Source organism: Anoplophora glabripennis, unplaced genomic scaffold (assembly GCF_000390285.2).
Source record: "Anoplophora glabripennis isolate ALB-LARVAE unplaced genomic scaffold, Agla_2.0 scaffold431, whole genome shotgun sequence".
Lineage (NCBI taxonomy): Eukaryota > Metazoa > Arthropoda > Insecta > Coleoptera > Cerambycidae > Anoplophora > Anoplophora glabripennis.
This window is the reverse complement of record NW_019417026.1, coordinates 247,823-272,788: the sequence shown is the minus strand read 5'-3', so window position 1 is coordinate 272,788 and position 24,966 is coordinate 247,823. Positions and strand designations below refer to the sequence as shown.

The following is a 24,966-nucleotide window of genomic DNA, read 5'->3' as shown; positions in this document are numbered from 1 at the left end:
GGGGGGGGGGGGGGGGGGGGGGGCAAGATAAGAGAGATGATGGGAGAAATATAAATTATAGGTAGAAATAGGTACAGTGAATTATTTTTTTTTATAGAAATATTTTTAATAAAACCTTTTTAATAGAAGGAAAACAAAAAATATATAAATAACTAAAAAATTCAACAAATATTATAAAATATATAAAACTGGTGCGTTACATATATAGCTTTAGTTGCACCGTTAAACTTTTATTCTGATTCAGACAGATAAAAATTTATTTTTTTTAATTTAAAATTCGAGCTAAATTTTTAAAATATGGGAATATATTACTTTTTAACATAAAATTTTATATTTTTAAATTCTTTTGTCAGGAAATATTTATAATAATATTACAATTGTTTTTCTTTTATATATAAAGTAGTGTATTAATTTTCAAAAGTTTAAGTAAATACAATATTTTATTAAAAATTTCCAATCTAATATTTTCTTAAGAAAATTTTTGTACTTTTTTCGAACTTCTAGGGGGGCAGCTGACACCCCCTGCCCCCCCCTTGATACTGATTAGAATAGACTCTATTAGTGTGACGTCACATATTTAGGCAACCAGCAACAAATTGTCATAGTTGAAATTGTACAGACAGAATCTGACCTTTGTTTACTATTTACATAGATACTATAGAAATGAACAAATTTAAATTATTTTATTTATACAAGGATATAGAAGTATAAGAACATCCAATTCGTGTTTCGTAAACACTAATGTGTTAAGAACTCGTAAAAAAAACGATATAAAAGAATATTTCTAAATTTAAATAAAGTAAAAATTTAACATTAGCCGTGTTATTCCTAATGCTCGTGCTCGGAAAGAATAGCCTCATACGCAGGAGAGATCATGTTGATATGTTATGGCTGTCATCATTAGCATATTTTCTCTTCTTTCGTTTAATCTTGGGATTTTCTAGTTCTACCAAGTATCTTTATCGTTTTTCTTGGTGTTGTGCTGTGTCAGTGTGTTTATCTGTTTATTTCTTCAAGTAGTTTATTATAGACTCTTAACCAATACCAAACTTTTCTTGAATGACCTGTTGCGAGGCTACTTCGCTTACGCGAAATTATCTTCAATGCGCATGCTCAATAACATTGATATAATTTTAGTTTATTAATCACTATAAAAGTCAATATTCTTCTATAAATATTTCTAATATTGAATAGAACAGAATATCACGATACTTAAGGTCATGACAAAGAACACATTTTTTGACACTTATGTCCAAAGTATATAAGGTCGAAAATCGATCTAGTAAAAATATTGGGAAATTCTTCATGACAGTGTGCACTTTGGGGTTGCCTAATATTTGGCGTCACTACTAAAAGGTCTATTGTGCCTCACAATGTCATTAGTTAAGTTCAAATTAATACATTAGTCATTTAATTAAAATTTGAGTTGTGAAAAGCATTTAGGATTAAAGTGTAAACAGCTTGACCAAGGGCGTGCGTATAGGTTGGCACTGAAATAAATGTACCTATAACAAATATTTTGACTTTTATTTTTTGATGGAACAGTCACTTAGATGGCGTAAATCATCTCTTAATATATTTTTAAATAGACTTAAAGCGGATTTAGTTAAAAAATATTGAAGTTGTTAAAAAGGAAAATTAATATGGTCCATCTCAAAATAAAAACAAAAATTTTTGTCATATTTTTGAATGAGGAATATTCCCACGAGCGATGACACGTTTTTGAAACACCCTGTATAAATCTTTCATGCATTTTCAGTATTGCTGACTACATTTCAGGTTTTTTTTTATCGAGATTCGATGAACTCTAACCGTATAATTGCTTTAATGGTCATGGAGATTTAATGTCACGATCACGTTGCGGTATAAATTCTGGGATGAATTCACAGTAATCAACCGGTCAGGGTCAGTCCCATAAAAATAATATTTCTGTGTAATTTAATAGTGGAGAAACAAAAGAGAAAACAAAAGAATATCAGAAAGAATCTCGCGAGGGAACATCAAAAGTCAGCTAACAGTTTTCGGGAGCTTTTGGTGGAGTTTTTCATTTAATCAACATAACAGATGGAAATTCTTACAAAATAACTTTGTACAGACATACCCATAAAACCTAAAATAAATTACATTGGGAAAAAAGAAAGAATTTATTATTTGCCTTCGGTCTGATAAAGCTTCTTAGAAATGCTATGTTGCTATGAATTAAAGCGGCAATTAATGACTTGATTCACGCAATTAAGAAGGTAACAATGTTCGAAACACGAATTTGGTGGACTGCCATTTGACACTGTACCGACCGGTTTATTGCCAAATCGTTCATTATAATTTTATAATAGACGAAGATTTATATCGCCTTAGGCAATGCTAAGTGTAGAATTAATTAATTTAATGGATATAGATTTCTGTTAGGATAAGAACAATAAATATGACTTTGTTTCAGTAAATCAGGTTTTATGTGAAGAAATACAATATTTCGCACTTTATTATTAAAAAAATAGAATACATTACTATCAATGGTAATATAAAAACTATGTTTCAGTGGGTAGATGAACCAACTGAAAGCTTTTTTATTTAGTTTTATTTTTTTTTAGGTTAATGTAAGAAAGAAAGTCTATAATAGTATTATTAGACAAGACGCAATGGATATCTTTAACGGCTTTTTGGTATGTTCTCGAAAACTGTTGCGTTACAAGCTCCAATTAACCAGTTATATTTTAATCGAAAGACTAATTAATTAAGAGATCGGTGTTTCGACACGAATTTTTGCACGCATTTCCCACGTAAAAGGATGTTTTATAGCTGCAAAACGTTCCCAAAGATGTGTCCAATATACCCATTACCCAGACGTAAATAAATTATTGGGTAATGGAATGAAAGCTGTTTGGGAAAATTTTTCATTAAATGAATTATTCTCATACGAATTTTTACTGCACAATATACAGGGTGATTCACAAACGGTGATCAAAAATGAAGCCTCGTATTCTTTGGTGAATTTTAAGGGGAGTTTTTCCTACAAAGTTTTTATCTAGGATGCTTCGATAAAAAGATTAGGGTGTTAAACTTCAAAAAATATTTTTAATTTTTCCAAATAATTTAAAAACTAGTACGTGAAATAATTTGAAATTGGTCTCATGTATTTATGTAAATATTGTCCAAAATATGAGGGCTTTTCCTAAAATTTATATGCTCCGGTGGCGGAGATATAGGGTATCGGTGTCATATTTTTTTAAATAAAATAGTACGCCACTGCTTTACGGTAACAACCATATTTTCGGATTCATCTTTCAATTTTCTACAAATTACTACTCACCTATGTTATTCCGTATGTTATTCCGTACAAATGCTTTTATCTCAAGTAGGTATTACTAATTATATTAATCAAGTAAAGAAGACTTTATGTAACCCTAAATATTGCTGGGTAATGACTACGATGTTTTTATAAACCATTAAATATATTAAAAGGATTTACAACTGTATTTTTTATTCCAATAAATATATCACAGCTTCCTAGTCTTTTTTAATTAATCTAGTTTTTTAAAAACATTACAAAAATCATCTGTTGTGGATAATTTACTGTTGATAACAATGTACATGGGATTTAGGAAAAATGTATATGTTTGAAATCAATTTCGTTTTTATCAAGTCTTTCAAATGTATTCCCTCCTTGCTGTCAGCTGATTGCGACGTTGCCACATTAATCCTCAAGTCAGACAGAAATGCAATTACTGTTTTCTGTTTCTAATTAATACAGCTGTACTATCTATGAAAAAGTTTTGTTTCACAATTTCTACATTTTTTTCTCAGTTATGGGCAAAAAAGAGCCGCACCGTCCATCTTCGCCATATGAACCTATGTTAAAATGAACAACTTTCAACAACAATATCTCAAAATCTAGATTCAAAAAAAATTTCAAAAAAATATGACGCACAGAAGGAGTACTGGGTAATACGCTATATAAATTTCAAGTACATCTGTGCATTTGAGTAAACCCGATGTACCTCCTTAAATGACATGAATGAATTTTTAATTTAAAAAGTTATATTTTCTATAAAACCAAAACATTAAAAAATATTAGACAAAAGTTAAACGTGTCGTTAAAATTTTGGATTACTTCTGAGACACGTTTTAATAGTCGTGGATTCGATTACGTTCCTATAAAAATTAATGTACTTAAAATCGTTTCACATAGCTTGAATACTTAAAAAAATACTTTTAAGTCTTCTTAACACTTCTTTAATAAGTAAATTAATTCTAAGACGAAATGTGCATCAGCGTAACCTAATTGAAAAATTGATCGTCTGTCATCCTACTGAGTACATCTATAATTTAGTATTAGTTTATAATAGTATCCGGGAAAATCTTAAAGTACCACATATAAATCATTTCAACATAAAATTAGAAAAATATCCATTATAAAAATAGTAAATGTTATAATTTTGTTCTATTTAGTTAATATTTTGTAAATATAGTCCCACCCGTATAGGAGTATAGGAGAGCAAGAACAGCTTTGGGTTAAATTTGCTTTGACAAAAAATGGCAAATTTCATTTCTATTTCATTTTGTTTGTTTTTGTTTTGTATCAAATCAATTTCTTCCCATTTCAAATGTACACCCTGTATATTAATAAATTATGCAGATGAATATGATTTAAATACCAATTTTCCAAACTTAAAATCATTTAATAAAATATCATATGTCACAGTGATGAATATATTTTTTATAATACAGGGTGGTCCGTTTTTCATGGGTCACCATTGCCATCTGGGAAACCGTAAGATATACTCAAATTAGAAAAAAGTTGCCCCTTTTCAGGGTCATGAAAATAAACCACAATTCAAAGATATCTCCTGCCATTCCTGAAATATTGTGAAAAAACTGAAAATAGCGATTTTAGAAAATGCCATCCAGCGTCCTTATTTCACAACAGAAAGAGCTGAAATTTGGTACTGGGGAATAAGAAGATACATGCAATTCATTTTCGTTGAAAGAAAATGTCTACGGCCACTAGTTTCAGTCTGCAACATTCAATTGTTTTTCTTTTCTTATGGGCGCCATATTGGATCTTGACAGTAACAGATAGAGGATAAAATTACGAACACGTCAATACGTAACACTACTATTTTATTTGAAGAATAACCCATAAAATTAAAGAAATTCAATAATTTATTTAAAAGTTAATAAAACTTAATATCGCCATTTTCAGTTTTTTCACAATATTTCAGGAACGGTAGCAGATATCTTTGATCTGTTTGGTTTCTTTTAATAACTGAAAAGGGGCAACTTTTTTCTAATTTAAGCCACCCTGTATATCTTACGGTTTCTCAGATGCCAATGGTGGGCCATGAAAACGGACCATTCTGTATAGGCATCTTTCGCTACATATAGGGGAGGGACTAATAATAGATAGAATATTCTATAATACTTCTAAATTACTTAATGAATAAAAATAATGTTTCACCGTTACAAAAGTTACATGAATTTTTAATTATAAGCCACAACATACGAAAAGCTCTTACAACTAATATTTCATTTATATGGTTATTAAAGTTTTATACAGAATCCAATAATCCCAAGGCTTTTAACAGAGTTTTTAATAGGGAGTAATAATTACTTATTTATATTACAGTTAATTAATTTTAGGAGAAAAAGTAAAAACATTTGGCCAAATCAAAACATAAGCAACTTAATTTCGACAACTGAAATACATGCTCTAATTCTTTTGGCAAAAAGTAACAATCAGACAATGATTCACATCTATTATAAATTTTAAAATCATCCGCAAATATCCGACAGTGTGATTATTGAATCACATCTGGCATGTCACTTCCAACACACAAAAAATAGTGGTCCTAAATTGTGCCCCTGTGGTACCCCTGACAATGTAATTGAGTTATTTAAAGTTTGCGTCTCTTGTATACTTTTGTCGATTTTAGAAATATGACGCACATAACTGCAATAAATTACTTGAAAAACCAAGTTCACAAAGTTTTTTTTTTAAAGTATGTATATCAAACGCTTTAGTAAAGTCTGTAAATATAGCATCCACCTTGTACATTGTTATCAATCATCCATATTAATTGCAGTCTGAGCAAAAATTTAGTAACAGTGGATTTATTTGACATAAATCCATGTTGTACATCTTTCAGAAGTGGATTAACATGAGAATATACAGGGTGATTCAGAACTTATCCAAAAAAAAATTTTGGATGTACAGGGGACCATTACAAATACAATTTTGTAAAGAAAAAATCAAAAAGGTCAGTTCGAAATTGATTTAAAAATACACTTCTGCACGGCACTGGAAACTGGTCCACTGTAAAACCTGACCTCGCACAATGCGACCGGTATGGCGGCGTTATAAAAACGGACAAAAACCTTCGCAAGGAAAGAAATATGTAAATAGAATTTTATCGCACCTATTTTATATCGGCAAATTTACATGTTTTTGTCTTTATTAATTAATAATAAAATTAATTTGTGTTTTTAAATAATAAAATCATTTGACATACCCGATGCTGCAACAGCAATTGTTCAAAATTTTATCCACTCACGTGTAAACACATTTGGGTCCGTCTTACTCACTTTCTACGAACTAACACAAATGATGTCTTGCTTCACCATAACACAAATACTTCACCATAATACAAATGTTGTCTTGCTTCACCATAAATTAAAACGATATCCATCAACTCTGAGTTGCTATACACGCAAGCCATTTTTGACACTAACTACTAAAAAACTGATGTAAATACCACAGATAACAGGTAAAAACTACCGCAACGACGGATTTCAGTATTAGGAGTCACATGGCTCTCCACGCGTATTGCGAATGACGCTAGAGACTACAGTTGTCCAGCTATGTAGTGGTTTAATGTGCTATAACTTCAATAATTTTTTTCTTAGAAACTATAAGAATTTTACAAAATTTTTTTTTTTACAATATTGACTCCATTTCTCATGCCGCATCTATTCCCAAATTTTTTTTGGATAAGTTGTGAATCACCCTGTATTTTTCTATATAATACGGACTCAAATATTTTACAAGGTGTGCGTAGTAAAGCCAAATGGCTTTTAGTGTCATTTTTAAATACGGGACATATTTTTGTTTATTTCCATACCTTTGGATATGTAGAACTGTTAAAAATTAAATTAAATATTAATTTTAATGATTTTACTAATAGTTCAGCACAACCTTTAAATATAGGTATATGACCTCAGGACACATAGATTTTTTGTTTGGTTTTCATTTTTGTATTACTGATATTCCTAGAATTACAGAAGAATCAAACTTAATTGGAATAATGTGTAAGTCAGTATGAACTTCTTTTCTTATTTTTTATCGGAAACAACTTTGTCCGGGGAATATTCCATTGCCTTCTACATTTAAAAATTTAATTGAATAAATTAATAAAGAAATACATAAAAAATTTAAGATTCGAGATATTAATATTCGTGTGTATAGAAAAATGTCGTTATTTCTAGAAACACCTCCGCTGAATAACAAAAAAAAAGTCAAATGGCACCGTGGTTTTGCGGAACGAACTTACCTTGCTGGGAATCAGTAAACGAACTTCTTCATCTCCTCGACGAGAACGTTTTTGCGGGGAACCCATGTCACCGTCAGCCTCTCGCTTCATGGCTAGTCTGCCTGAAACAAAATACGCCATTAGGACCTTTCGGGCCGACCTTATTAATTAACAGTCGACAATCACGTAATGCCGTTTCTGCGGTTGAGGAATTTCACTGGAGGCTTCCGCAACGCCGGATTCGGCCCTCCCTGAGGCTTCACGTCTTATTTATTAGTTCAATTATTGGGTTATCCAGGAAATGGGAGTCATTTAATGGATTAATTTACTAATTTGTACTTTATTCTGTTAACAGTGGATGTAGATTGATTTCCCAATACTGAAAGGAGGTTTATACAAATATTTGAGTAGGAATTAATGGTAACTTAATCGGGATGTATGTTCGTAATATTCACTTTTTTATGCTGTTTACGTTATATTTATCTGAAATTGTTTTTTTTAGCTTTAGTGTAGTATTGCTTATATGTTGTATCTTTCGTGCTTTTCTTTCTTTGACTTGTGTAAACATTTTAATGTATAGACACCAATAAATGATTTCATTTGATTTGATTTGGGAGCAAGTTCACTACAATACACTAAAAAAATAATCGGAGTAGAAAGTAAAACTAGAGTGAGGATTTATTTAATTGTAAAAAACTACATAATATACAAAACCCAAACCCAGAATCAGACTAGACCAGGGTCGATAATTTTTGAAACCAAAAAAAATTGATTTCCCTTATTTTTACTTAATATCGAAAAAGCACCCTAATTTTCTATCGAAAATTCTCACGTCAAAATATCTGCATTTTTAAAAACGTCGGTGGGCTTTTACTTCGTTGAAATCTCTACTTTCTGATGGTGTAAAAAAAAATATACATTACTATGGTAAGTTTTCTCAGGAAATGCAAAAAACGAAAGAAGATTCTAAAACTTTCTCAAAATATTGTAGATGTCTTATTAAATATTAACTTTATTAACTTATTTGGTTGTTAATTATAATAGTATATTTCGACTTGTAATTTTTTTGTTTATCAATGTAACATGGAATCTTACGTAATTAAAGTGTAAATTTTAATAAATAGCTCAAAATTGTACATGATTAGAAAAAAATTTTCGGATTCTAGTTTTTTCGTTTCTTTGCATTTCCTGAGAAAACTTACCATAGTAATGTATATTTTTTTTACACCATCAGAAAGTAGAGATTTCAACGAAGAAAAAGCCCACCGACGTTTTTAAAAAAGCAGATATTTTGACGTGAGAATTTTCGATTGAAAATTAGGGTGCTTTTTCGATATTATTAAAAATATGGTGAAAAAATACATATTTCAAATAAAAAAAATTACAGCGTGTTTGGGACATAAATAGGTAAGTTTTCACCAAATTTCGTGAAAAAAAAAAAAAATATTTTATTGTAAAGATAAAAATAAAAAACCAAAAACTTGGTTATTTGAATTTTTCACATAAATTTTGAGGTTATGTGAAAAAAGTGCAAATACAAAAGTTGTAGATCTTTTTATTACCTACAACTTTGCTATTTAACTTTTTTCTATAAGACTTGTAGTTTTTCCGGAAATCAAGATAAACCGTTTTTTACCCTTAAAAACTCACCCCCTTCCCGACCACAGATTGCCCGTAAATTATTTTTCTTTTCATTTCTGTTATATCCAATTCCTTTTCCAATGGGTTTCATCCTATAATTTTTTTTTCACTTTTTACCATTTTTGAAGACTTAAGCACTGGTCTACTGGAAAAAATGTTTCGATACCTACTTCCACAAAAAACCTCTGTGTTTGTAGAAAGTAGTATATAGGGTGATTCAAAATTCAGTACAAAGAATGTGGGGGCGTATTTGTGAGGACAAAATAATACTTGTTTTCCTATAAACGTAAGGTGCGCAAATGCTTAGTTTTCGATATACAGGATGTTAAAGTTTATCTATTTTTTTTTTATTTTTAGGAATAATTTCCAAACAAATTTGAATGTTGGCATAAAACATGGGGTACGGGGGTTTTTTAGGATGCTAAATTTAAATATATAATTACTTTTGACGATGCTTGTGAGGGCGGTACTTATAAGAGTACAATTGAATTAAATTGGGCCTAACTTTTTTACTACCCTGATGCACACCATATTTTAAATTTTTATTAACTATTTACTGTGAAAATAAGATTTATTCACCATGTAATCAATCAGTATTGCAAGGATCTTGAATTTTAGTTCTTTAAATTTTTTTGATACAACTAACCGTTTTCGAGAAAATCACTGCTGACTAAACGGTAGTAGTCACTAGTTAGTAGCAATAATTAAAAAACCTAAATATTCTGTATATCGAAAACTAAGTATTTGTGGACCCACGTTTATAGGAAAAAAAGTCTTATTTTGACCTCAAAAATACGCCCCTAAATTCTTACTGTACTGAATTTTGAATCACCCTGTATTTTTATTAAAAATTTTTTAAAAAATTTTCAAAAACTATTGAAATAGATCTGACTTTGACATGATCAGTAAATTTATTTTTATGTCTATAGCATTTACGCCTTTATTATGTCAGATTTGTTAGTTTTAGTTCCGTTACATATGCAGGCGTGTTGTGTTCTTCTTGGTATCCATCATGGTTGTGAATAATTGTACAAAATTTCTGATTTATTGGTACTTGATAGATGCAAAATATTAGTGATATGTGAATATATAAAGACATAAGATATAAGCATCTTTCTATTTTTCAAATTCGTTTGCTGACTGCACCTGAATATTGTTTGTCTTATTTCAATTTTGCATTATTATATATTCAATATTGTATTATTATTTTATTTCTCCACTAGCATGTGTGTGTATTACGGTTGAAACATTAATCTAAATATGCAATAATTTGTGGAACATATTTTTTGCAGTACAATTTCTAGTTTATATGTAAAAATTTACAGGTATTTTAAAAATTTTCAACTAATCTATAAACTTTCGTAGAAAATCTATGAAATTTTGAGAATTGTAGTAAAAAACAAAGTGAACATATTTAACAAGATTTTTTTTTCGTGTAGAGCCATTAACATATGTAATAATACATACCAAAAATGAGGCTCAAATATTTTCTTAATAAAACTTAAAAAGGCTGACAACTATAAATTTTTCGAGTCCTACTCTGATACGTTGTTTTTTCTGGAGTTAAATTTTGGATTTTCAAAAAAAGTATTTACATTTCTAGAGCTCTTATATACCCTAATAAATTCTAATTATTATTAGGTAGTGTTAAAATTGCAAGAGCCTTTGCAATATATAAAAAAATAATCAGAAATAAAATAATAATTTTTAAAAAATTGGATCCTACAAAATTTTTAGCATCATATGATTTGCAATTTCAAGGAAGTTATGTTCCCAAATGTATGTTTTTAGGGTCTATTTCAAATCTTGTCTGAACTCTGTACTGTGCAAGCTGTTTTAATTTTTTCGTATTTTCTTTTACTTTTACGTTTTTTTCTTAATATTAATATTTATTGTTTTTGTTGCGACATATTTCTTACGGTTATTAGTAAACTGAGTTCTGTTAAGAGCCGCATATCACTGAATTTTATGGTTACTGCCTTTCAGGCAGGATGGGAAACAATATTGATGAGTCGATGCAGTTGTCGATTTGTTATTTTCATGGACGGCGTTTTTCTTTTAAGTATATCCTCAAGTGTATGTAATTAATATTTTAGATCAATATAGTGGTTTCAAATGAAATGGACTGGTACGAGAATAAAAGAAATATTCCAGAGTAAGTAAGGTTGACAAATCCTGTAAAAATCCCAGGGGTAGACCATCCAACACTTTCGATGCATATTTGTTACAAATATCAAGGAAGTGGGAATGTAGAAATTTCGTTTTGGTGTACACATTGTTGTTTTGGTGTGGTAAGCTGCCATTTCCTCAGTGAAAGCTTAATATTTATGTACATACTATGGCATGTAATAGTTTACCGATGAACATAGGAAAAGGTCATACACATTTTTTATTTTCATTATATTTCATAATTTCTTTGACGTACCTATCGCCTAAAAACATGCTTATTTAATTAACTATTTTTCCCATTTCATATAAAAAGTTGAGTTATATGTAATACCAGCAATTACGTACATACATTGCATACGATACACGTAAATTCTATAGTAAATTCAACAGTTCTCAAATTTTTCTATTGCATCATACATATTTATTTTAAATTATATTGCTGTTTAAAAGATATTAATTAGCTTTTTTAAAATTTATCTTTTATGTCAGAAAAGGGCAGTTTGATTCAGAAAAATCAAAGGCATTTTAGATGAAAATCGAGTTTGTCATTGTCGTGAAGCCATAAAATTTGTAACAATGAAATTCAAATGCATTTTAGTGTACGTTAGTGTCATCTTAAAACGTAATTAATTAATTTGACTTAGACTATACAATGTGAATCATAATTAGGTGCTAATAATAATTTAACCTTTAACCAATGGTACCTCATTCATAAAAAGTTACTTAAAAGATTTTTTTTCATTTTGATAAATTGTATGACATCAACATTTTAAACGAATTTTATTTTTAATAATTCTTAGTTCATTTCACAGAAAACCTGCTACTCAGTGACCAGGTAATAAATAAATTATGACCATAATCATTACCATTACCATTACCTACAGGTATGCAAGTTTGTTTTAATTTCTTAAGGTTTTATGGCTATGGGAAATATACTTTCGTCATAACATCTTCGGCATTTTTGCTACTTGTGAAAGTACTACTGTCTGCGTTATTTACATTGAGGAATATATGTATTTGTTTGTACATAACTGTTATTTACTGTTGATATTATAAATATAAATGTGAAATCATCAGCTAAGCGGATGTGCAAAAGAATTAATATTTTTGGCAGAGTAGCATTTATCTTTGATTACAAAAGTTGGAAAAAATATTATGTGTAAGTACATTTTAAGTGTTTAATGTTTTGGAATATTAATCAGCAATTAGTATTTCGGAAATCGAATAATCGATTTTTAAACTGTACAACTTTTGTCTACGTCGCTACTGGGCAGTTTCCCGAACTTGACTGCATGTGAGCGCTTGTCAGTGTCGCATGTTGTTACCTTTTTAAACCAACGAACGGTATGAAATTATAACGGAGTGACAAAGAGTGAAACTACAGTGGAAAATGATTTGCTTTTATACGACATGGAAAGAATTTTAAAGTCACCATATTAGTTTATGTCAATGTGGACGAAGCGTCGAACATAAAAAAATATTTTCGAGTGTACATAAAAAATTATGTGTGAGAATCTGCATCAATGACCTTTGACATTGACCTAGTTTAGGCGAACTATCATATCACAAATTAATACTCCTGGTGTGATATTACAACAGTGCGTTAGGCGAGCAAAAAAACAAACAGCAAAAATTAATTAGTCGAAATCAGAATGGTTGAATGTCACCCTTTCATTTTATTAAATTTATTTTAGTTTTCGGTTTATCCGTCCAACTAGTGGGTCTTTTTTCAGTGTACAGTACAGTCTTACCTAGTTCAACTCAATAACGGTTTGGAATTTTTATTTATTTTTTATTTTATCACTACCGAAGATAATAATGAAGCGGTTTTACATTTATTTAACATATGTTTCTAGTTACAATACTTTTAGGAACCGAACTGGGACTTTACGGCTTGAGGCACGTTGGAACTCAAGTCGTTAATCTTTTAGATTGAAGGCAGCGTATGTTTTTATATTTCAAAGTCCACACATGATAAAGTTGCTAAGTTTCTTCACAAACAACACTACTATTTCTACGTATTTATAAATAATGTAAATAAAAAGTTACTGGTACAGTTTTACTTAGTACATGATAACGATTTCTCGAAAAATCTGTTGATACACACTTCTAATTAATCGAAGTGACGATTATAAAGTAAAATAAAATAGTATTTTCAAGGTAGTCGTGCGATTGCCAGTTTTATTTTCAAAAATGTTTTTTTGGGTTTGCACGTACAGAATGAGCCAAATTCGTTAGGCTTTCGGGTTATCTCGTGATTTAAAATATGAAATTTTTAGTTAACTTTTGGTTATAGAGCTATAAATTAACGTTATACTTTTAAATGGGTAAAGAAATATTGAGGATTTTTTCTGTTTTCCAATGATATGCGATATGTTACGGTTATCTTAAAATAGTGGTAAATATGTTTCACATAATGAACAAGATACGGTATATTTTTAATTCTTCATAAAAACCACTGGTGATAAGCATTTACTTATACACAGGCCGCTACCTTAGTGTAAGTTTTTTTAGTTAGAAGTTCCATTGTAAGTGAAAAGAGAATTGATCGATTGAATGACCCGAGAAAAACGGTAGAAAAAAATGTTCCTTAAAAGAAGAATTTTATAGCATTTGGGGCGGTAATATGTCTCAGCGATTCCAAAATTAAAAAATATACTTTATTCATATACAGGCCGAGTCAGATTCGATATTAATATCGAATCTGGGAGGACGGGATAGTATTTCGAAAAATAGTTTTTTTTTTTAACTTATTTCAAATTAAGTTTGGTACACATGCTTTCTAGATAGGCAATATCAAATGTCCTAAACAGCCAGTGGCGGTAATATAGTGGCGCCTTCAATAATGTAATAAAAATGTAGTACCGCTCTGTAACAAGCAAAAAAATTAAATATTTCCATGAAGTTTTCAGTTTTAAATGAAAAGTGCCTGCTAAATTTTATGAAATCTCACTGTTTCAAGACAAATTCGACTGTTTTTTTGCCTTAAAAGTACATTTTGGTGAAACATAAACTTTTTTTGTTTGGATCTCTTTTTGAAAATCGTGTTGGGCATACAAAACCAAACATTTTTTTCGCAATCTTATAAAAAACAGTCGATATCCTGTTAAATCGGTCATCATGAATCTCAAAAATTAAACTATTTTGGTCTACCGATTTGAAAAAGTACCGTCATTAACTTTCAGGTTGATGTTAAATTTGACTCATCCTTAAAGTATTTCCCATTCGCAGTAGTATTTAAAATTTATTACTACTGTTACCTATGTACATGTCCCTACATTCTATTGCACAAATATTATATAAACAGATGGTTTCAAAACAATAAATTCGAAGTTTGAAAATTTAGATAGATTTCTTACAAAGCGTTTCCAAATCTCAAATTGAATATGTAAGATAAAAGGACGGAACAATACCATAATTTACTTCGAATAATATAATCACACATTATTTTTAGTGGCCCCACTGAGGAAAAATACATATCTAGAATTTGTTATTACAAATCTTGGTACTTATCAGTGAGATTTATATAAATTATTGAAGAAAACACCTAATTTGTTAACACTGTTGCGATATATAGTTATGTTTAACATTTTATAATCGAAAGTAATGCCTTTTTGAGAGAAATGTACTTATTCCTTATGTTAAAATTAAGTGTATTTACTGAAGCCCAATTCCACAGCATATATATATGTCTGCAATCATGTATATTAGTTTTTTTTATATGTATAATATGGGCATATTAAGATAATATAATTATTATAAATTTAACCAAATCATCAACAAATAAATGTTGATGATCCTATAGATCCTAGACGATCTAAGATGCTACCTTGAATTGAAATATTTCATACGTCCATACCAATATCTTTCAGATAAATGTGAATTTAAATAATTTCCAAAATGCGCAGTAAAGCCCCATTTATATAATTTTTAGATAAAAGCTGATGATTTAATTTGTCAAAAACGTTGGCTAAATATGGTTGTTATGGTTGTTTATCAAAACTTTCAGCCAAACATTGTGTAATATTTGTAGTGACTGGTCTATGTCGCATAAAACGATGTTATTGAAATGCTAACCTAGATCTATATTTTGGGAATATATCTGATCATAATTAATGAATTCTAAAGTTTTAACAACAGTAAAGAATATACATATAGGTCGGTAACTTTCTACCAGACTCTCCATTTTCTAAAACCGGACAAATCCTACCTTTTTTCTATTCAAAGGAGTTTATCACTTTTAATGCTTGAGAATAAACGTATTCTAAAAGCAATGTATATGAAATTTCATAATCAATACATCCACCTTCATTAAGTCATTCGTCATATTCCGAGAAACTTCTCTTGATGCTCCAAAAAAGATTTCATATTAGCATATCATTGGAAAGCAAAACACATTCTTTATCTTTCTAGATCATAGCCAACTATATCCATATTTATTTAGCTGCAAAGTTAAAACTACAAAATAATTAAAGATATCAAGTATCTGAGTGTTAAGTTTGTATTGGAAATCGAGCTTGAAAACGTTTAATTAATTTTCTTATACTTTTAGTACTTCTGAGGTACTCTGAAACTTAAATTTTGAAAATAAGACTACAAATCCATATAAACAAAGACCGAGTGGTATTTTTAGTACGCCACATAAGATTATGTAAATATGAACCAGTGAATACACATGATTAATATTTATAAGATGCTCAAGGTTATATAATTTTATCTCTGAGCCCCATATAGACATTCACTTTTAACAAAATTAAGATGCGTGGAGTATGCATAAAATGATCCTTGTAAACATTATGTGATTATTTCTGTTTGTCACTTTCTCATCAATAAATCATGGTATTTCGAAGAAAGTGTGAAGATGTTCCTAATTTGTTTGTTTTAATATAATTATAGTGTTTACATAAGCCTATTCTTATGCTAAAATGTGGTTACTCCTAGACTCTAATGGAATCTGCATTTTAATACTGTCCCTTTTCCTTCACAAGTTATGTCATTGCCTTTTAAGTGGTAGGCGTGGAAAAGTACGAGGTGTGTTCAGAAAATACAGAATTTTTTGAATTTCGCGCTAATGGAGATAAAAACTTTGAAACGTTTCAACTTTACAAATGGTTTTCACGATTTAAACGTTGTCGTCAGTCAATTCAAGATGACGACCAGGAAAGCCTTCGACATCAATTGATGACTCCCACGTTCGGAAAGTCAAAAATGGTGCGTGTAAATCGCCGATTGACTGTCAGAGGAATTGCAGAAGAGGTTAGCATGCATCAAGTTGCAGTAAAATTTGTTCCTCGTTTGATGACCGAACAACAGAAAGAAAATCGTGTGGATCATAACAGGAGACGAAAGCTACGACATCGAGACAAAAGTTCAATCATCACAATGGACTAGCAAAGGATCTACACACTAAGGAAGCACATCAGTCTCGATCAAAGTGATGGTCACTGCCTTTTTTCAATTTTAGTGGAATTGTGTATTTCTCTCAAGGTAAAACAGTGAACCCTGTGTACTATTAAGGCATTTTATAACGGTTACGTGAAAAAATCCGCAAGAGACCAAAGATGTGAACGCATATCATGGTTCTTGCACCATGATATGCGCTCGCACACTCAGTTTTGTCAATTCGTCAGTTTTAAAATTATATAAAATTAATAATAAAATAAAAATAAACTTCGATTATTTTCTGAACATACCTCGTATTACTGCTGCATTTATATTTTCGTATAACAACTATGAAAGTGGTACATACTAATAAATCTGAATCAAAATTTTATAAAGAAATTTGTAGTAAAATGTAAACAAGTAGTACGTAACGTTATTTAAATTATTTTTAATCTGTTCTGTCAACACAAACATAACTTTTTTCATCAATACAATGACAATGCATTCTTTCGGAACCAATTCATATTTTTAAACGTGATGTTCTTTGAAGTTCAAGTGCGAATTAATTTTTTTAAATTAACATGAATCTTTATCGATTCATTGAAACAACGAAACTTAGAATTAGAATATGTTGCCAGGTGGGCTAAACATAGCTTTCATGAAACAAAACAAATGAAAAATATACATTTTCTTACATCTCCAAACTGAGTAGGTACTTTAGAAAAAAAATATAACAATTAATTTGACAACGGAGCTAAGTGTGTGTGTAATCTTAACTTTTTATTAAATATTTCCATAACTTTAGTCTAAGAAGTTAGCATTNTTTTTCCATCAATACAATGACAATGCATTCTTTCGGAACCAATTCATATTTTTAAACGTGATGTTCTTTGAAGTTCAAGTGCGAATTAATTTTTTTAAATTAACATGAATCTTTATCGATTCATTGAAACAACGAAACTTAGAATTAGAATATGTTGCCAGGTGGGCTAAACATAGCTTTCATGAAACAAAACAAATGAAAAATATACATTTTTTTACATCTCCAAACTGAGTAGGTACTTTAGAAAAAAAATATAACAATTAATTTGACAACGGAGCTAAGTGTGTGTGTAATCTTAACTTTTTATTAAATATTTCCATAACTTTAGTCTAAGAAGTTAGCATTTCTATTCCGAGAATAGGAGTGGAAGCAAATCTGCAAGGAACCATATAACTTACGAGTAGCAAGCCATTAGACACATACGACTGCCATTCCATCATGCAAAGTTATATTTCGCTACATTATGTAACTTTATACGGCCCTATACATCAAAAGATGTAGCCGAAAGATGAGAAACGGGAAAGAGAAAATGTGTACACATCCATTATAACTCCTCAGCTCAACTGATTAAAATGCAAATAATTTGTTTGTTTAAATAATTGATCTTGCTACTAATGGTTTTTGTCTGAGAGTATCTTTTTATGGCATTTATTAAGTATATAGCTCGTTTTTTATTAATGTATATAAACAAATTAATTATAAATTGTCGTGTTTCACAATTTTAGTAAAAAAATATAGTTTTGAGAACGAAAGCAGGAAATCTTTTAATATACTACACAGTGGCAAATATGAGAAAAAATTCTACGTACTCGGCTATTTTAACCGTAAAGTGGTAATTTCTTTTTTATTTTTCCTCAAATATGATGCTTAATTTTATAATTCTGGTGCGATAATTTGATATATAGGAATTTTTTAAATCGTGTGAGAACACATCAGCCTCAACACCCAAGATAATAATTCGGTTTTTAAAAATAAAAAAAATATCAAAAATTTTGATTAAACAACGAATATAATCATGTAGCTTCACAATACTTTTCAGCCTTAATCCTGAACCCAAAAACAACCTCAAATTCAGCAAACCTAACTTCAAAGTAATACACTGACTCTTTTCTAAATCTATGGGTATAATTACTTGAAAACTATATTTTTGAGCTTATAAAATTTTTGGAAAAAAAATTGAACTATTTTTCAAAAGTATATGTACAACTTGTTAGAATATACTTAACAAAATGAAAATACTTGTAACACTGAATAAAAATTAGAAGTAGCAAAAAACAAAAACAAACAAAAAATAAATAAATAAAAGAACAGAAAAACAACCCGTTTAAAGACTGTTGCCTTGACGCGGTCACAAATTGAACGAGGAATTCAAAAATGATTTTTAATTTGTAATATCTCAGGGGCGTACCATTTTTTCTTTAAAAAAATTGAGATTATTACCCGTACGCGCGCCAAGGATGAACATAAAATTCTTAATTGCGTGTCAAAAAATGCGCAATAACTACCTCTTAAAACCCACCAAATTTCATTTGCACATCTCGACCGGTTTCAGAGCAATAAATTAAAGCGTCAGTTTTTAAGAAAAACTTTGACACTTTGCGGACATACGTTTATAAGCAAACTCCATTATTTCCTCATGTACAATCACCCCCTGAAATTTGTCGCACTTATTTACTAACACCCTGTATTTTATTTATTTTTTACTATGTGACCATAAAAAACATGATTAAAATAATATGACGACATATTTACATTCAAATGCATAGAAATTTTCTTTCTGTAATTACCTAGTTCCTTCATCTCTAACTTTTGTAATAGCTGCTTCTACAACCAATGTCGCGTATTAGCCTATCGATCAATTTTTTTAATTTAATTAGAAATTAATGTAAAATAAACCAAATTGACAAGATTGATACACTGAAACGATAATAAATAAACCCTTCAAATTATATACGCATATCTTGGATTAAAAAAAAATCTCGTTCGTATATGGAAACCTTCCTAAATATTTACAAGCCATGTGACCGCAGAGCTTAGACAACCAACATTGTAGGGCTGGCAGTGGTAGTCCCTAAATCTTGGCGTCACCAATATTACTCATTCGTTTACAATGAACAATGACAAACCGTTTACGCTCGAGATAATGGGATCGTCGATTGCTTGAATAGAATTTCGTGAAATATTACACCAATCACAGACAGTAAAACAGAATGTTGTTTTAATGTAATCCTGATCTCATTCTTTTAATAACACAGACCCACAAACAAAAATCGAAAAGTCCTGCAAATGACCTTCAGAGGACGGCTCGACCAACAGGTCGAAGCGTATTCGGACGTAAACTTTTCCGCTCCCGTGGTAAAAAATGTTTTATCATTCGAGTTAAAATGTGTTTGACCTTCATTTGATCTTGATCTAGAAGTGAAGGTGTCATATGATAACGGAACCGTGATCAGCGACACCAAAAACATAAAACTTAGTCTGAGAAAAAGGACTTTTCGATTTCTGTTTGTTAGCCTGTGTAATTTTTAATTGTAGCTACCGAAATTTAATTACCAACATGAGGGAAGTAATATTACTGTTCAAACAAAATTAGTGGTCACGTGACTTGTAATCATTTATGAAAGATGTCTCGTAATATATGAAGGATTTATTTAACTTATTTATATACCAGCAACAGAAATTTTCTGATACAAATATAATCAAAACTTTTTCAAGAATATTTTTACAGTTTTACAGTTCAGAATTGAAAAAAGTATATAAATCAAAAAACAAAAAACTTTAAAAATTCATACATCTTGGAAGATTTGATGGATGGAGTTTTACGGAATAAACTATTAAATACACAAGAAATATTATTCATAGTTTCAAAACCAGCAGTACAAGGATAAAACAATGAGGAAGAGATGAAAAATATATTTCTTGATAGTGTACAACTATCACGCGTCATTAGAAGAATCATTTATAGAAATTAATAAATGTTTGTGACCTTGTCTATGAACTCTATATACTACGATTCAGTAATTTTAATGGATCTTTTTACGAAGGCTGATTAATATTAATTATATCTACATATAGATTTAATATGGTTCCAAGCACCTTACAAAACCTCTATACAAAAATAGTGAATTATTTCATTATAAAATATTAATAATCAAATAACTAAATGTAGCGGAAATTCATTCCACACAAAATACAGTTTTATTTCAATAAAAAGGTACCTGAAAAGAGTAGATATAGTATAATAAAGCACTAACAAGAATATGTTGTTCTTTTGGAAGTATCTACTATCAGGCAGGCAGGTTTATTTTACCGACCTTAAAAAATTTAATGTCCCATAGGTACACAGTTAAGATCGCAAATTTATACAGGTAATGATTTCATTCTCGGAAAATTTCACCTTCACATCAATTACCTAAGAAACAATGATTTTTAAGTGAATTTCGAACTACGACCTTCATACCCTCGTCTATACTTCATATAAGCATGTCGAAATAAATGATAGACACTTTGAAAGTTATTAAGATATGAATAATTACATATCTTCAGTACAGACAAACAAATCCATTACCACAATAGGTATTTACGACTTGAGCTTTTTGACAATGGCCTGTAAGAGATACAATCGTATTGACATTGACTAAAGCTTAACTGAGCTTCAATAGATAAAGTCATTAACTTTATACGTAAGCTTCTAAAACGAATTTTAAGCCGTCCGATTTCCAATAACCGCTCTTTGGGAAATAGTTATAAATGCAGATGTTTGTAGACACGATACTGCCAAATTATTTTAAATAGTCAAAGGATTTTAAACGACATTATTCGTAATAAATAGTAGAAGAAACTTATAGTTCGCATTTTTTTTTACTTAATAATAATGTACGATTTTAACACTAAAACAAACACCACGTAAGCTATTATTTAAATATTTAAAATACAAAAAGTCAAAATTGTAAAATGTGACTAAAGCTCGTAACACAATAAATGCCGAAAAAATCTCTAAAATTGACCAAAAAAAAAATAGAACCAGTTAAATTTCCAGTTTCTTGACAATTTATTCAGTAATTGGTAAATGTTAAAACAGGTTAAAATTAAACCTCAAAATCTGCTTATGTATTATTATTCAAGTTCGGGGTTTTCGTCGGCTAGTCATGGCGTGTTCGTCGTAAACAAATAAATAAACAGGTAGGTATAAATAAAAATAAATAAATTTGTGTAATTTATCAGCGAAAGGTCGTTTTTTATTCCTTGGTGCGTTCGACATTATTAGAATATTAAAACACATATACATGAAGCAAACGCGAAGCCAATAACTGCCGGTTTCGTACGATGCGCTGTAGCGAAATGCCAACGCGACGGCTATGATCATCCGACCAAGTCCCGAGCTCTAATTATTATAAAAGGTATTTTATATAATAACCCCTCTGCATTCCAGACAAAAAACGGTATCTTTTTAAATAAGTTTTTCTTATGAAGGAATAATTTTAAGATCCGTAAAAAGTCTTTATTTAAACCTCCATGCAGTTCTTTCTACATTCTACATAGGATTCAGAAAGATAAAATAAACAAAGAACGATTAAAAAATTTATATGACCTAAGGGAGAAAATATTAAACGAAGTTATTTCTATCAATGAGGTGGACAATAAAGCTATAGAAATATATGGCCGAAACATGTCTAGAGCCTAGAACACGATAAAGGTAAAATAAGATTGTTCTTAATAAAGAAGATTTATTTATTTTATTTAACAACAAAAAACACTCAGCACTGATTCTATGGAAAAATGTGTGTAAACCATCAAAGCAAATACAGTCTGTACAATATTTGTTGGGATAGAATTCCAAGAAAAGAATAAGCCAATAAAGTTCTGTTATCGGAACTACTGTAACAATTTACCGCGACAAGGACGTGGCTTGAAATTTTCCGCGTTATTTTCAGAATATTAAAATGTATTTAAGGTAAATACATAGAAAATAGATTTTTTGGATTAAAATTCATCTATTTCTTTTACAGTACAGTAGGGTATAAATCATAAATAAAGAGCAGGTAATGCAATTATAAACACGCTTATACAAAAAAAAAAAAGAATAAACAAAGAATATGTATTTAACTAACCTTAAAATTGTTTTAAAATAATACTCTTAGACTGGGAATTAAATTCCTTTCCTTCATTTTTCACCTCCATTGATTTATTTTAATAAGAAATTACACTTAAAGTTTATAGGAATCGTCCTATGCATACTTACGAAAGGACACGCCTTCGTAACTGCAAAACACAGTATGCACTGCAAGCTGCCACGGTGAACGCCATGCCGTTAATGTCTTTCTACGTCGGGTGTCGAATGCGGCTAATTCCAAGAAAGTAACGCAGGGGTCTTCTAATTCAAAAAATATCGTACGGATTGTATATGGTACGTACATATTGTAATTAAAAAAAAACAAATATAAAGGGTATTTCTTTTAGAAAAATGTAAGCTTATATTTCGGAAATGAATTAAATAATTGTTTTTTTATGTACTTATTTCTTTGAGATCACTAGAACATTTCGTAAAACTTATTTACGTCTTTAACATTTAGTTAAAATGACAAAAAAGATAAGAGGAGTAGTTGTTCTATACTTATAAGGAATTTTAAAGCAGTTCTAATCTTCGTTCTACAGTATATTTCAAAAGGAAAATTATAATTTCTAGCCGTTTTAACATAATTAAAAGGGAGATTTAAAAATTAATTTCAAAACGCACTTTGAAGGCAACACTGAAGCATTAATTTAATTCTTGTTTATCTGACGTTAACCTTTAGGCATCATAAAGGAAATACAAAGTCTTAGGTTGCTTCCTTATTATTCCGCTATCATTTCGTTATAGCTGAGGGCTGGTAGATGGGATGTACTTTAAACGGCGGTCATGACCCTCCTCTGTAAAATGTTAACAGTATTTTTAACCCGGAATCCGGGAGAAAAAGGATATTTGCCCGTTTCAGATGGAGATCCCGCTCTCGCGTCGTGCATTTTAAGTGATGTGTTAAAGCGTAAATAAATAATGATAATATACGATTTTTTATGAGAGGTAGAGAATCCGGTTAGTACACATAAAGTAATTATGATAAACATAATTTTTTTCCAGACATCTTCACGTATTGCTGCTAAAATTTCTAAAGTTTGCGGTTCAAATTAACACTTTTCACTTTCTCCGTTGCTGAAAGTTCGTTCTCCGATCGAACAAAAAACTTACCGAAAGAAGAGTGTGCTACAAGGCCAATCAAGAGTGGTAATTTTCTTCCAAAACGTAACACATTAACTTTTTACCATAACTGCACACAAACTCACTACCCACGCTGTTCAAACTTGAAGTTAAGCGCCTAATAAAGTTACTCTGTGGTCACCAACTGAATAATTTCGAGCAACGTCTAAAACCGTTCCGAGTCTCAGGCTTCGGATATGAGCGATGGCAAGGACAAAGAGCTATGTTCCACCGGCTAGATTTACCTGTCTTGAAATACTCGTTTCGCATAGCACAAAGCTTTTAGTGTGTTCATCGGTGGCTACAGGGTGAAACCAGGCCCCACTACCGGTGGAATTTGTCCTATAGAGATGCTGCGATGGTTCTTAAACGCATGCAGTGGTCGTTACGCTCGAACTTTATTAAAAGCTTAGAAGTTCAGTGGGCTCTTAATAAATTCTCTCTTAAACTATTAACGAATTATGCAAATTTCAACTTCAAAGTAAAGTTTCTCTAATTTAATCAATCTGACAGCGCTCTCGACTTATTTGCGCTGAGTATATCTTGATCACTTGAACTTGATTAATAAAGAATGGACATACTTGACTTTGAAAAACTATTTAGTTGACATGACTTCTGTTTGTTATTTGAATATACACTAGTTTTTATACTTTGATTATTTTTTGTCTTTTATGCTTTTTAAATGTCAATGTCAATTTTGTACCAAAGTTACTTTATTAAGGAGTATGGGCTTCGAAGGTTAAAACAATATATTTTTTCTATTTTTTTTTTAATATAATTATTTTAATCAAACTTTTAAGTATATAAAAGAGCAATATTTAAACAATACTTCATAAAATTTTCATTTAAAAATTTTAAAAATTCAGCCGTTGGAATCCCTTATAAAAAAAAGTATATTAGCGGCTTTCAGGTTAACTCATGATAGCTTTATCGGAAATCAAAAATCAAAAATTTTCTAATAGTAGGTGAGTATAGGTCGTGGTTTAATGAAGGATTAAAAAAAAATTGAAATTTGAATTTTTGGCAGAGTTGTATTATAAAAGTATAATTATATTGTTATGATTTGCTCATATAATAAAATAAACCATACAAAAAAATAGACCGAAATGTAAATTTTTGAAATAAATTAAGAGAAACTAACAAAAAAGGAATGTGGAAAACAGAAAAGTTGAAAAAAGTTGAAAATCATAGTA

The 24,966-nt window shown here is 30.0% G+C and overlaps 1 protein-coding gene across 4 annotated transcripts in view; it reads right to left on the bottom strand.

Annotated features, from left to right (window-relative positions):
- The window catches only part of LOC108909242 (heterogeneous nuclear ribonucleoprotein K), a 231,069-nt gene that overhangs the window by 94,427 nt on the left and 111,676 nt on the right, over positions 1 to 24,966 (bottom strand). For 3 of the 4 annotated variants that reach the window (XM_018713505.2, XM_018713504.2, XM_018713503.2), the window contains one exon: positions 7,545 to 7,645. In XM_018713505.2, coding sequence (XP_018569021.1) covers positions 7,545 to 7,634 — 90 coding nt within the window. In that variant the 5' untranslated portion in view covers positions 7,635 to 7,645. Of the gene's footprint in view, positions 1 to 7,544; positions 7,646 to 23,764; positions 23,916 to 24,966 lie in introns of those variants that run through there. The other variant, XM_018713507.2, reaches the window with a different exon arrangement.